The sequence below is a fragment of the Cupressus sempervirens genome, chromosome 2 (genome assembly GCF_028749045.1).
Source record: "Cupressus sempervirens isolate cs-2001-9-10 chromosome 2, ASM2874904v1, whole genome shotgun sequence".
In the NCBI taxonomy this organism is placed as follows: Eukaryota; Viridiplantae; Streptophyta; class Pinopsida; order Cupressales; family Cupressaceae; genus Cupressus; species Cupressus sempervirens.
The window spans coordinates 356,031,384-356,047,907 of record NC_143119.1 but is presented as its reverse complement, the minus strand read 5'-3'; the positions used below and the strand labels follow the sequence as shown (position 1 = coordinate 356,047,907).

General features: G+C 34.1%; 1 protein-coding gene across 1 annotated transcript in view; it reads right to left on the bottom strand.

Annotated features, from left to right (window-relative positions):
* EDA25 (CCAAT-binding factor) overlaps positions 1-16,524 on the bottom strand; it is a 226,388-nt gene that overhangs the window by 32,715 nt on the left and 177,149 nt on the right. The window contains exons 10-11 of the mRNA XM_089813725.1: positions 2,150-2,233; positions 1,906-2,049 (exon numbers count right to left, since the gene is read on the bottom strand). Coding sequence (XP_089669851.1) covers positions 1,906-2,049; positions 2,150-2,233 — 228 coding nt within the window. The remainder of the gene's footprint in view (positions 1-1,905; positions 2,050-2,149; positions 2,234-16,524) is intronic.

Sequence of the window (16,524 nt, the reverse complement as noted above, 5' to 3'; positions counted from 1 at the left end):
GCACTTTTCACCATTTTTTCTTAGTTTTACAGTTGTAGCATTTTTATTTAATTGTGTATTTAGATGCCACAGTTGTACAACTTGCCCAAGTCTCGATAGATGAACCATCAGCAAATTTTGCACATGAGACAGTCACAGTTACTACGAGTGGCAAAATCCAAATGAACTTGAACCAAACGCTGACCTTGATGCCTTTGAACATGATGAAGAAGAAATTGAATATTATGTATAAGATATGGCTTGTAATTTGAACTTACCTTCCATGATGACATTTTGAGACTCTTGCAAATTAAGAATATAGTATATGAGATATATTATTTATAATTTAATGGCAAATTATGGATTTAATCATTTAAGTTTTATGAGTTTCATGCTTTTAACCTCCTATTACTACTATTCTATGTTACTAATTCAGGTGCTGATGCAGATGCGAGAATTGGGTGTGCGGATGCGTAAATTATTTTTCAAGATTTTTGATGCATTTATATGTATGTGTGTTTGTGCGTGTGTGTGTGTGTGTGTAGATATGTGTTTATATATACATACACACATACATATACATACAACATATATATACACATACACATATATACATATATATGTGTATAGATATATGTGTGTGTGTGTGTGTGTGTGTGTGTGTGTGTGTCTGTGTACACAATGTGTAACTTATAATATAAACCAAACATAAATAATTACATCTAAAAATCACTAAGGATCACATAAATGATGTCTTAAAAATAATGCTAAAAGATGACACAGGAGACATAACTCGTGAACGATACCAAGGCTATGTTGAATCAAGTTTTGCGACTTCAGTGACTATATTCTAAGGAGTTACGATGATCAATTCTAGCAAAGGAGTTTAGGAATGGAAGGCAGTAGCGACATTTGAATAAAGAAAAGATTAAACATCAGAAAAGACTAGGACACTCTAAATTAGAAAGGTCTGACTGTTTGTTGAAGAGTCCTTGTGTTTAGTGGTAGGGTTATATATCACTGGGACATCTTTTACATTCTCTAGGGGAGGAAGGGAATAAGCAGCTATTAAGGAGAAAGGTTCAGAAGATATTCACAAAGTAGAGAATCATTTCAAACACAAGGAAAAGAGAAAATATGATTAGGTCATTCAGAATATCATCATCATCTTATGGAACCAGCAGAGAAATACAAGTCACACTGAAGATTGGGGAGTCAATCATAACCTTTTAGTGTCAAATCAGTCCATGAAAGGAAAACTGCCACGTCCATCCACAAGGATTCTGACGCCTATCTGCTCCCCCATCCACCTCCATCCCCTAACCCAGGGCACCGGTAACTTATTTACTATATGTTTGAAGTTGTGAACCAATGAACATGTACGATTTATGTATGTGTGTGTGTGTGTGTGCCAAACCTCCCAACTCAAACCTATATCAGAACCAGGATCGATAACTTAGATCGTTCATTACTCACCATACATAAAAAGTCCTTGTCAACTCAAAATGTCCTATATTTTTTTTATTGAAACCGATTTTCCCTTTTTTCTGGCATGAGAAATTTAATTATGTCGACTATTCCTAGAATATAATAGCCTATCGGGTGATATATAGCGTGGGAGTTGACTTCATTTTTCAGCATGACTTGTATGACTTTACAAGAATACAATGGGAAATGGTCGAACTAGAATGAATTTTCAGTATGATTTGTATGCCTTTACAAGAATAGAATGGAAAATGGTGGGGCTAGAATAAATTGATAAGTTTTTATGCTTGTCTACAAATTTTCACTTGTATTTCATTAGTATATACTGAATTTGTTTCATCAATAATAGTCATCCCATGTCTTTTGTCAATCGCAACAATTGATTCATAAGCATCTCTGTCTATGATATCACCTGAGAAATATCTCAGTTAGAGTATACACCTTTGACGACTTCATTAAAGCAGGTGTCAACAGTGTTGAATATAGAGCACGATAGAACCGGTCACTAACAGTTTGATTTTTTGCTAGAAGTTGATATAAAAGCATCAAAGCTTGCACCCCAATATTGAAATTCTTGGAATGTACCTATACAGAAAAAAGTATCAAGTCAAAACTTATGAATCATATAAGTAAACAAAATACAGTGAAGAAAATGTACATATTATGTATATTCCTAAATTCTTACCAACTGGAAAAGAACAGGTGTTTGGTTTTGTATGATATCATCAGCCTCATCAGTTGCAACATAAGGAAATGCTCTATTAACACCCTGCAAAATGGATCATTTGAAACAGATATAGCTTAGAATCAATTCCCAATTGATCTCACTAAAATATTGTTGTATTCCTGCTCAAAAATCTTTCAGCAAGTTCTTCCACAATAAACAGTATGCCCATGAAAACAACATAAATAACATATATGAATCAATCAATGTGCAAATAAAACAAGTGATTTTCTCGAAAAGTCATCTTTACAGCATTTAATGTTTCAAGAGAGCCATTACAATCAGACAGTAGATTCAACCCGATGGTTTAAGTTTTATCAAGAAAGTACACAATCTAAGTTGGATTAAGGAACACAGATTGACATCTCACCCCTTTTAATTGTGGTGACTTTCACTGCAACTGGATTGTTGTAAATTTCATTGCAACTTTCAAGAGGAACAAATAATCCCAATTCTTACCAATAAATCTTTGGAGCAATTATGATACATTTCACCCATAAAAATCTGACTTACAACATACTAGCAGTCTCATCAGATGGCATCCTTCTCTCTAAGAAAATGGAATAATAGACAGAAGAAGATAGTAAAAAACCACAACAGGAGACCGCTTTAACAGAATATTTCAAGTCTCAGGGGAACAGATAAATGAACAGATATTACCAGGTATCAGATAAAATAAGGTTAATATTTAGTTTAATAGTATTTTGATACATTGTCTGACAATTTCTGGGAGTTAAAAACAGTCTAGGAAGAACTGGTATTATAGAAAGGGAGTTAAAAAACTGGCAACCCATAATGATTCTATTTCTGGTATTATAGGACTTGACAATAGACTCACCCATTTATGTAGAAAGCTTCCTTACAGAGGCCGTCAATAAGGCTTCCTTGCTGAAGTTGACAATTTGTTGCTGACTGAAATGGCTTGTAATATGTTTTCTTTTAAGAAACTGGTGTTGAAAATTGATATCCAAGAGTGAAACCTTATCTTTAACATAGCATGTGATAATAGATCACTCACTCATATAAAAGGCTCCTTGCTTAAGTCAACATACAATGACATTATTTTATACAAATTCTAAAAATGCCACTGTTTTCCTCCAACCTAGATCTATAACAATCATATAACTCCATATGTCAAGTTACAATGTACAACCAGCATCATATCAAACATTTGATGTTGGGATTATGCTAGCTGTCATGATAATTATATGAAATTTTAGTATTTCAGTAAGTTTGTTTAAAGATATTGTAGTGACATCCAAGCGAAATGGGGCATATTAAAGAAAGGACTTTCAACGAACATGGGAAGAAAACACCAAAGTTGAAGACCACATGCACTCAGGTTTGTCTCAGAATCTAGAGCAGAAGAGGCAACAACGTCATCATCATCAAAAAGGAAACAAAACAGACTCAAAAGTACCTATAGAAGAATGAGCCAAGGTACTAGGATATGGAAAAACAATCTAAAGGAAAACCCAAGCACCCCTCTAAAACCTCTTCTAACTTCCATAACCAACAAACATCTAGAGGTGGAGATGGTGTAGCACTTTCATTTTGCATTACTTTATTGTGTATCATGTGTCTAAGATACCGTAAGCTTGCTTAAGTAGATATCTGCTTCAATATGTTCTACTTGCATCATATGACTTGTGCTCCCCTTGTTTGGTGGGGCTATGCTACGAGCACGTGACTACATCTCCTTTTTCCCCTAATGATTGTGCATTCACATCTCTTGATGGTGGATCCTATAAATACCTATTGTAGCTCTCATATGACTCTATGACTCTATGAGTGACCCTCATCTCATGTGTTTGCATCCTTCTCAATATAATAGAATTATTCATTCATTTTAGTCTTATTTGTGCTTTTACTTTAGGTCTTATTGTTCTTGAAAGCTTATGTTCATACTCATAATCTTATATGGAATCAAAGTAGAAGAATGCCTTGTATTTTATTAAGGACAAAGATTTCAGAAGTTTTTAAGATTTTGTAATCTTAATGAGCTTTCATCTTGCACTAAATGATGGTCTATATAACGAGAGGAATCCACAAAAGAAGACCCAATTCTAGAATTCTCCTCTCTTTGGCATATATCGCCAATGTTGAAATGCTGAATAACTGAGAGAGGGTGGGTCAGTTATTCCCACACACTAGTAAAACATTTGATCTATCAGTTAATACTTAACAACCAACAAACACCACTTCAAATATGTCGGTGATAGCACAATAATTCACCAATGTAAAGGTAACCATCAACACATAGAAACACCAACACAATCAACACCAAGGTTTGCATGGAAAACTCAAACTGGGAAAAACCATAGAGAAGCTAACTCTCATAAAATGGAAAACATCGATTAAGGTATTTTGTACAACAAGGCTAACTTCCTGAAATTCTCGCTGCAATATGAGAAGGGGTTCTGCTGGTAGGCTGACTACCTGAATGGCCATGCCCTAGAACTACAAAAGGCTCATTATCAATAGAATAAGGTCACTGCCAACAGGCTTATAGCTAGTACATGAAAGATGAACCATGGACCACCACAAAATAAAGTTGTCAAGCCTCTTCAATTCTAATTTACAATTGGTTGCACCTCCTCAAATTAATTAAGCTCACATTACCACCACATGTAGCTCGCATATAAGCAACAAGATAATATGAATCAAATAAACAATCTTGAATTGACAAACTTACTTACACACACACACACACACACATATATTGGATGCACACCACAAATTTGTCGGCTAACACATATTTGAGATAGGACAAACCACCTCAAGCAATGCAACAATTCTTGAGCATACGAATACACCACAATGATCACCAATACCAACAATTATAATTGAACATGCTAAGAACAGTGGTTGGGATCGAAACCAAACCATGCATCACAAAGAATCGATCCAAAAACACAAACCACCAGAATGATGCAAACCATCACCAAGGCACGAAATGGTAAAACAATTATTGCATCTAGAAGACCCAAAACACATAAGTCCATGATTAATTCATTGAGATTGAAGCACTTTACCCCAAGGTCTTAAAAGGCTTATTCTACCCCACTTGAGAATAAATTGTGATGTCCCCTTTCTAATTTGCCCTAAAAGATGCCTTAAATCACACTTGCAACAAATTAAGGTTAAGCCTTGTCGATTAAATGGTTTCTTTAATTCTGCAATTCATAACTTGAATCCTATATTTGCCACATGAATACTAATGCCCACATACAAGTAGAGATACATATTAGGATTAGATCACAATGTAAACATTATTCACAAATAAATCTAGGGTTAGACTAAAATGAATATATTTGCATCATTATGCAGCACTTAAATTGTATGAATTCAAATAATAGAAGATGTGGAGTAAGGAAGCATGGTAGGGTACCCTAAGATAGTAGTTCTCCCTTTGTACAGTACTCCAGTCTTCCATGGTTGAAATTAATTATGATTCACCAATAGTGACCTAATGTAAAAGTTAGCAAAGTGCTTGCAATAGGGTTCCCGAAGCATTTCTCCCTCTCACAATGTAGTAGGGTTCCCTAATAGATGCTCTCCCTTAATTGCCACTACAACAAGGTGTCCTTTAACCATTCTCCATCTCAAAGTGCAATCAACTTCCCTCATAGTTGCTTTCCCTTAACTATTTGTAATGTCCCATGTAATTGGTCTAGTAATTTGGGATAAATTTCTTGCATCCTCTTTTTGTGCTACGAACTTCTTAAAATTATGTGTACTAGATAAGATGCAACAATGATAACTTCATTTCAAATTAATACCACCAAGTTTATTCAACTTACGAAGACTCCTTTGTTAGACAATATCCCTCATATAACTTCAATGTTGATAATGCAATTTATACGGAATCTGACTTATTGATATTGTTCTTCTAATGTTTGGATGGAATGAATTTAATAAATATGTTGCCTTCACATAGCTGTCATGCTATTGGGAAAATTCCAAGTTGCCTATTGCTAGTATTATTAAAGTATCTTATATAAGGTATCTCTTCCCTCTCAATATGCAATTGGATCTTTATTCTATTATGTATATCTATCTTACTTAATACCTGTATACTATAGCCTTTATTTATAAACTATGATTCCTTATAAATAGATTGTGATATCCTTCAATATTCTCCAAACTCAATGTTTTGAAATTCTATTCCTATATTATCATTTGATGTGATCAACAAGTCTTGTCCCTACGTTCTCCACTACATTTCTCTAAAACTCTTATGTTTCGTCCTTCTATCTCTAAAGTTCTACTGTGATTTAATAATGTATTCCTGCAATGATAAAGGTATCATCTTTGATAGGAGAATCAAATTCCCACAACCGAAGTCACCAAATTACATTTCTCTAAAACTCCTATGTTTCGTTCTTCTATCTGTAAAGTTCTACGGTGATTTGATAATGTATTCCTGCAACGATAAAGGTACCATCTCTGATAGGAGAATTGAATTCCCACAACTAAAGTCACCAAATAGACAAGTGTTCAAATGCGTTAGATGATGAAATCACCAATTGTAATATTTCTCTCTGTAATGGTCTCTCTGTTTCTTTTATATCTATTCTTATCAATCTGTTCATAACTGTTGGTAGGATTAATTTGCTCTGGTCTGTGGAACATGCCTTCAAATGATAGCTCCATGATAGATATCGAAGTAAGTCTTGTCCACTGAGTCAAGCCTTATGTTCCATTGACTGAGATATACTCTCCATTTCAAATCTTTAACTCATCATATATGAACCCATGCTCCTCCGTATACACCCAATTCTATATATTCTCTAGTTTGTTCACACGGGTTCCACAATCACTTAATATATATGTGTCATTATGAGTCAATACATTGATTGGTTCCTCAATCCTCATCTTTGTTTGGTTTATCACCCAAGTATAGAGTTGTCATGTCTATGCTAGCAGACTAGTTACGATGAGATTTATACTTCTATCTCTTCATGTGTTCTATGTGGCTTTGTGGTCTCGTTTCTTCTTCGTATTCCATTCAATGTCCTTCTGTGCCTCTTGGACTCCACGTACAGGTCTTGGAACCACTGTAGTTTGCACTAAGATTGCGATCTCCTTTCCAGATTTGGCTCAATGTCCTTCTCCTTTCTCCTTTGATGGTTATTACTTCCCATCCTTTCTTTTCCTTATGTATACATCACCCAAAAGATAGATTGTGTCTCTTAGATGGGTTGTGACTTATAGTCACATTATAATAATGTATTTATTATTATAAAAGAATTCATATATTATACTATGAATTTTCAATATACTTTATTAATTAATTTATTATATTCTTAAATTATATCATAATTTATTATTTGTTCTTTTATTGTTGAATTCTTTTCTTGAAGAAGTGGGGATATTACACTGTCACTACAATACAGGACCATTAGTGGTTTTCCCTCTTACAATGTAGTAGGGTGCCCTCATAGTTGTTCTCCCTTGATTGCCATTACAACAGGGTGCCCTTAGCAGTTCTCCTTTAACTGCAGACTCTCTCCTGTTCCCTTGTGATTGACTATTGTCAACTTAAGTTCTTGTCTTAGTGTTTAACAAGAACAAACCAAGATGCATTATGTTACATCCCAATTTTTGACCTAATTTAAAATATAGCCATTGTGGTTCACATGAAGTTAGTTGATAGTTAAACTTGTTATAATCCTGTGAAATGGTGAGATGGTTAGTTGTTATGATTTCATATGAAGATAACATACTAGTTGATTATTTATCATGAATTCAAAGAATTGAAAAAGTGGTTAGCCGTTATGATTATTTATGATTAAATAACTTGTTATGGTAATATGATTTAACTGCAGAGAATTTCCTTGTAGGAAGCACGTCAAAGGGGTGGAAGCATTGTCAGAAAAAAATTAAGCATAGGAGCATCACCATCACTAGGCAAATGGGTTGAGGACCTAGCGACTTGAACATAAGGATACAATCGATGAAACCACATGAGCTAATAAATAAATAATTTAAAACATAAAATAATGTAATTAAAATAATTTAATATAATACATACCTAAAAGGATGTTAAATGATCTTTCACCTCATTATTATAATAGATATATCTATGTACGTACACTTAGATATAAAAATGAAGTGACACCATCGTATTATTTTATTATAATAAAATGATGCCACCTCACCAATATATTTACATGTACGTATATAAATATATATTATAATAATATTTGAATTATAACCTTCCAACTCTTTTTCCATCTTTTGTTCTTTTCCTTGTTTGTAACCAATTAAACACTTGGCGTTCTTATTTGACAAATATTCTTTATGTTACGGAAGCCAAAGAGTCTTCTTTAAACCTTTTTATATCATGAGTCGAGAAAGAGGTAGGGTTATTATTTTTCCAAGTATCAGATTTCTTTCATTCCTAACCTTCCTTATTACTATCGCTTACTCCTTGATCATTCCGGCTTCCATCCATAACTGATGCTACGCTAAATCAATTGAACTTTCTGCAATTCCATTCGAAAACATTTATCTTCCTTAGTAGTGTTGTTCTTAATACAATATGTCGTATGTTTTCCTTTCTATCCTAAAGATTGAGTTGTATTTATACAATATGGTTATGCCTGGAAGGCATTCATATATTTCAAGCACCCGACTCCCATATTATTATCCGTCCTCTTCCATTAATCTGATTAAGTTGCTCTTAGCAACGATATCACTTTTAACAATTATCGTGTTCCTTTCCACGATTTCTTAATTATACAGTTGTTCTGTAATAAAACGTGAGCAATCTCTATTTTGGTATTTGTGTTCAAGATCTCTCCTGCAAGGAGTGAGGCGGAATGAGTAAGCGTTCAGCAAGACATCATCTCTCCTTCATATTATATCATGTTATGTGGATAACCAAAAATCCAAGTATTGAATTATGTTTCCCTTTATCAATTGTTACTACATTTTGATTATACAATAGTAAGCTATAGTTTACAACATGATGCAAATCATTTTACTTAACATCATATGATTGACCATCTCTAGTTAGAATTGTTTATGGCAAGTAAATGCCAAGTAACCATGTTATAAAATCATGATTTATTATGCCATTGGAGATTAAAATTCAAATAATATTTTCTACAAGTCTTAGAGAGCACAATCTTCAAATCACAGATGGTGATAAGTTGGAACATATATTATTCATGAAACAGTTGAGAATTAACAAAAAGAGTTGGTTGCTCTGAGATTCAAACACCTGGGACTCACCTGGCTGTATAGCCAAGGAAAAGGGTGAAGAGGTGAAGAAAAGGAATCTGCATTAACATGAAACAAAATTAGTTATGACATAACAATGTTTATCATTTTTTTTAAAGAATCATTTAATAGCTCATGTAGGATCATGTTTATTGTATTTCCCTACTATCAAGTCGAGTGGTGTGATTTGAAACCAAGATGCTCAATGGATGACAAGGTGTTTCATGTCTATTCCGAGTAGGGAGGGTCTTTCTCGTTAGAGATTGTGTGAGGATAAGTTATGGTCCGAGGTTGGGTGGTTAAGCCCTTAACAATGTTTCCCCTCTCCACAAGATGTCGGTCACGCATCAAACAAAGATTAGTTGAGCAATTCAAACAATTGTCAGAAAAAGGTATTTTTACTTTTATGATGTATGTTCAAGTAGAAAGTAAGATTAATTGAGTTGTATCATCGTCACAGTTATTTCTTTAAATGAAAGCAATTCTTATCATCAATATAATTGGCAACCAGTTAGATCAGTTGATCTTCTAACCGAATATGGAATATATCTATAGGATTGTTATTTCAGTTTTTCATATATAAAAATAATGATTATGAGCATATCTTCTAATCTTATGTTAATGCCACAATTTAGCAAATTGGAAGGAAAGGAATGATATAGTGGTATCTGAAGCCCTAAATGATACAATGGTAATTGATGCCCTAAATGATACTGTGGTATCTGAGGCCCTAAAGTGATACAATGGTATCTGATGCCCTAAATGATACAATGGTAATCGATGCCCTAATCGATATAGTGGTGTTTAATGGTAATCGTCATTTGATTTTGATATAGCGGTATTGGTTGGTAGTAATCATTTGATAATGTTATAGTGGTATTTGTGGACTAACCTGGGTGGTTGCAAAAGCATCCCTAGATTGATTTCGATCTCGAATTCCATGAAATGTAGATTTTAATTTCCTTAGTAAATTTATTGATAGTGTTTTTGAGATATTAGTTATGAGTTTTCCGTTTAAGTAATCGTAACGATTAATCTCATTCACATGAACATAACTGATATAACTGTCTTCCTATGAAAATGAAGCAATAACTATATTTCTTTAATATGTTAGTTGTTAGTTAAGACCCGGAAAAAGTGTATGTTACAGATTATTCATTCACATGGATAAATTAATCATTGTTTCTGCATTACCAATGATAGCATAATGATAATATAAATCTACTTATTGTTGGCGTTTGCATTCATAAGGAATTATCACTAATCAAAACCACACCTTCTCAAGAAATAATCTTGCACCTTAAACGCCGATTTATGATGTCTTATGGGATTTTTGTATCTTCTTGAAAAAAGCATTGATAAGTCACTTTACCAATATTCTTTTGATAATGTTACTTTAGCATTGTACTTCTCATTTGAATTGCTCCTTTATTGCATTACTCTTACCACACCTTATAAGTATACATTCTTAATCAAAACATATTCCTCATAGACGATCGACCTAAAGTAATCATAGTGACATCACTCAACAATCATACAAGTCAGCCACACTAAGCACATTAATCCTGCTAATTACTTGTGTTCTCCATAATTGAAGCCTATCTGAAATAAACAGAGGTGCTACCTTGCAATTACAAAGTCGCCATTCTTTATATGGGCAATTAGACTTTTTCTGATTTGTCTGTCTTCTTGGGTCGCTGCTCTCTTTCATTCTACTCCTAATAAAGTGCTGCTACCTTCTTAATAAACTCGAATGCTGTAGTGATGATAGAGGGTAGTTAACATCAAAGTTTCCTCACTAAAATTGTTGTCCATGATCAATGTTGCTTTATTTTTGCAAACGCCTTGATTGCTGTTCTATATGATCTGAACACTCCCTTTAAATATTGATCACCATTGTAATATCAATTACATTTCTTTAATCCATATCTTCTCCATTATTGTCATTCTATAATTAAAAATAATATAAAAATTGTTAATGCAAGTGTACCCACAACCCAGCCCAGTGTGCGACCTGCATTGCCATAGTCTTGCTTTTTACTGTCAAGTTGGGGACAAGAAGGGACAAGCTATGCAAGACCGAACCACATGCAATCATCCACAAACCATGTGCATCAGGCAAATCCAAGCCTCAAAATCGAACCTTACACTGTTGGGGACCAACCCCACAGCCCAAGCCAACTCTATTACTCATGTGGGCTATTCTATTATAACTTTAGTATTATTGAGAGTGATCATAATATGTAAAGTTTGGTGTTTTAAATTTTGTCAATGTTATTCATATCTTGCTTCTGTCATATCAGTCTCATCTATAAAGACAATATTGGGAGCTTAGTCTCAGCATAACTGCTTGTGTGTTTGGATTGGATGGGGACATCAAAAACAATCTACACTCCACCTACTTGCATGCCTATTTTGCCATTTCAAACCCTCACAAAAAGCTTTAACTTGAAATGAGAAGATTGGCCTGTATTTGAAGGCATATACCTAGCAGAATTCTTTATTTAGCATATTGCCTCTGATTTTTGTTGAAGCAACCATACTTGGTGAACCCTTTCATTTGTGGACTTGTCCAAACTAGCAGCTGCTTCCTTCAATTTCACTTTCTTTTACAAATTTAGGGCTTCTCTGAGTTTCACTAGGAGATTTGTAGACCTGATTGCAGTTTTGTGGCTCCTGCAGATATAAAACCATTGCTAAGAATTCCTTTTAGAAGAACCTGCACGGTTTGAGTTTTGTAATATGCACCTGGATACACCTTGTGCATGCAGGCTCCTTTTTCAATAAATTATTTTTGTTCATGCTATTTTTCTACTTACTCTACAGTTGCACTGTTATTTTTCAATTTCAATGCACAATTTTTCCAAAATTTGCTGTCACAAGTGTTGTTGCGTATTACTATTTTGGGACCTTCTAAAGCTTTGGTTGAGCTCAGACAAGCTCATTTTTTATGAACCATTTTTCCTACAATGCATGATTTCATACATCATCCTTACATTATACATTAACTTGCAGTGAGAAAATCTTGAAGAATTTCAAGTGGCATCTATCAGAAATATTCTACAAACTTTTGCCCACAACTGAATATTGTTAATTACTTTACAACATGCATATGAAAGTAAACCAACAATGCTAAACAGTAAATAAATCCATACACAAAGAGAACTTATAACACCATATTTTGTTAACTAGGGAAACCTTGGCCAAGGGAAAATCCCGGTGGGGATGGCACCCACAGAATGATCCACTAAACAAAAGAATCTTGTTAAGGATATTAACCCTATTAGGAGTCTATGAAATACATATAGTGTCTCGGTCCTTGTTAGAGAACTAGGCCCTATTAAGAGCCCCAACCATGTTAGGAGTTGGTAATACAATTACAAATGTATGCAAGAAGAGCTCACTACCCAAACATGCAATTATACAATATAGTGTCTTTATACAAAAGAGATAGATACAAAAACCTCTTTATTATTGACTGTTGTGCTTCGCATATCTCTGATCTTATATCAAAATTCACATCACATAGCCTTCACATAAGTTTGCATATCGCATACATAGTTCGCATTAGCATACACAACTTCACAATCACACCCATAACTTCACAAGTTATGATTTCTTACATATACCTTTCCTTTTACAAGACTTTGTCGAGTCGGCCTTCAAGCTTTCACACGCTTGGCATATTACAAAATTAACTCTTGCTAACATAGGGTTAACATCTAGGATGTCATCCCTAAATAATTAAATAATTATTTCGTAACCAAAATAATTCCTTAACCTGTTATTCACTTTTCACTATTGTATTATGTTCTGCTCTGTTCACTACTTTTACTGAGAAAACAGATATATCTAATGTCGTATTTGATCAACACACTTAACCACGTCATCAAGACATTGTTCTACCCACTGTAACTGCACATGTGCCAAATATCTCTGTAGTTTGCGCATTACCAAAAAATTATCTCAGTACTGTCAATGAAACTGTCTAACACTTAGACAATTTTCTGTCTCTAACTATAGAAATTTCATCTGTACATTATGCCTTTCATTCCTGATATATATGTTGCCATAAATGACAACCCTAACTCATCCTACTTAGCCATATTACCAACAACATCATCTCTAGCCCCATCTCTATGGGTTTTTTGTCTAGCACAAGGACATAGGATAAATTGGATATTGTATCGATACGAACATCATGTGGATCACTAACACAATGTTATGAAAGAACAAATATAAAATAAAATAAAAACATTACTAAATGGTGGTCAGCTGACCTAGGTTAGCCTAGGATATAAATTTCTAATGAGACATGTCAACAAAATCACAAGGGAGATTTCAAAAAGCCACAAAAATGAGAACAATTTCTTCTTTACCAGGAAGCTTTGAAAGGAGCAAAAGCTTCCCCAATGCAACAATGAAAGAACAATATGCTTCAACATAGGAGCTTGCAACAATTTATCCAAGAGAGGTCTAAAAATGTGATTACCCAATTCCCAAGTGGGGCCTTACAATGTAAGAACCCCTGCTTCAATTGTCACCCATTTTTGCACTAATTTCCAATCTTTCGATGCCCAGGAATTTCAAAAAACAGCTTGTGGGAGTTTTGGTACATTAAACTTCTAACTTGTAATTTTTTAGATGCATTGTCAAACAATTTGCAGACCTGATCCAATATTGCATACTTGAAGTAAATAGAATAACAAATATTTACGAACAATTTGTGTTCCACTGCATTGGCATCTCTATTCTAAAATGGAAATGCTGATAATCACAAATTATAAGTATTATGTTCTAACTTGAATATCATGTGCAGAAGAGACCATATATATAGCTTTGAGCCTTTCAGCAAAAAATATCGATGGGTTCCAAATAGTCAAAATCTCCATGTATAGTCTGAGGTAATCATTCTATTGGGCTGTCTTGGAGGAAAGGGATAGCCACTACAGTTACAGGTTTGCTCAAGACACTTAATGTAGCTTGCCATGCCTTTGCCTCTATCATTGTTGTGTAAACCCAGAACCTTTGAATATAATCCAATACTCTCATCTAAAGAATCTCATGCTACAAAACCCCCATACAAGATGATGTCGTCAAATAGGAATGGTACCAAACAGATATTGAAAGGGTAAACTCCACCTTTGGACTTCCCAAGAGTATCGTTCTAGTGGCTTGCATTGAAAATGATAAGTCGTTCCAAATATGATGATCTCAATCTTCTATACAAAGTACCAGCAAGCTCACTAATGAAATCGAGTAGTATATGCTTCGATAATACTATCAAACCTTGGCCAAATATCTTTAGATTGATATTAACAAACAGATATTATTTTCCGACTCTTGTGGGAGAGTATGAAGCAACCAATGAAGATATTTATTTATGTTTGAAGTTTTTAGTCGATGCCTAATTTATTTTCCTAGGCAGATAAAAATATAAGCATCTTGGAACTTAGTAAGAAATAAAGACCACAACATTAATAAACACGTTTAAAGTTGCACTTGCAATGCCTGTAATGATTGCCCGCCGCATTATCGTTTCTCATGGCAATATGAAGTATGTGCAAATAATATTACTTCCTCAATATATTTCGAGCATTATGAGAATTGCTGCAAATTAGAACTTGAGCCCACAATATTGTGCCAATTAAATATTCAGAATAAACTTTATTCTCCAAAACCTATTTTAAATATCAAACCTGCAAATACATTTATTGCTGCAAACTTGTCTCCAATAGAGACTTAACAAATTTTGCACAAGTCTGAACTCTCTCCCAAGTCCACTCCCGGAAAAGAAGAACAAAGGTTTCATACAACCCTTCTATCAATTTGTTGAATGTATGGATTCTCAAAGCTTCAACTAATGTTGGTATTGGTGGGCTAGCACCGATATTCGATCTCGAACTGCTAGATGCGCTACTATATCTGCTGAGCATGGCTTTCAATCTGTAGGGGGTTGCTTCTCTCCCTTCGGCCCTACTATTCTATGGGGGGTATAGCTCGCTAATGATAAAGATAGTAAATTCGGAAGACATCACGTAGCTGTGGTTTAGAATTCTTTAGAGCTTTTTAAAACCTGGCTTTATTGCTTTCTCAAGGGAGTGTGTGGGATTATAAGTTTTACTTTGTTTAATTAAATATATTGATAATAAGTCATCATTATGAGTTAAATTTATTTTGGAATACATTATTAATTAAGTTAATGTCACTAATGGAAAAATCGGGGACATTACATTTCTCCCTTCCCGAAGATTGCTTGCCCTCAAGCAATCCTTTGACAAAACATGACTTTGTCAAGCACCTAGATCCCAAACCAATTTTCTTAATGATTGTAGCTTTGATGAGATGATTGCAATCAATGAGATCAGATATTTCAATGGCTTACAGCCTTAAACATTTCATATCTATCCTTCACTATTATTATCATGGACAATATTTATTCTTGGTAATAAATTATTGTGTGTCTCATAGTTTAAAAATTCATTCGTCTCATAGTTTAAAAATTCGAAATTCAATTTCAGCAATATCTCAGCTGGCCCAAAATTTTGAAAATCTCACAATCAACAAAAACTCAGCGAAAAATTCGGCAATAAATCGACACTTCTATCCAACATTTGAAAATATATAATTTCTTAGAACATTCATAAAAACGCATGCATACACACCAAATTTGTTGAACATATAATGATTTGAGATATCCACCATATCTTAATCAAAGTTTTGAGTTAAACAATAATTCATAGCAACTAAAACTTACTAGATTAATATAGTGATAGAATCATATAACAAAAAACAAGTACAACATCTAATTATAAATAAGTTCAATGCATATAGAAGTCAAACTCTATGAAACTACAACTTTTGAATACATATTATGTTCAAGTTCCAATATCAATGAAAACTAAAAGTAGCAATGATAAATTGTGTCTATGAGTAAAGCTCAAAAGAGATCGTTGTTGTTGGGTGGGTGTTGTCGAGTAGTTGTTGTGGCAACATCCTCAACATGTCCCTGAATAGGTGTCTCGGGCTCAACAGAAGCCTCTGATGGACCAAGCTCATGTTCCTTCTCATGTGCTGCCACATCGCATCCGAGTCATTTGCCTCCA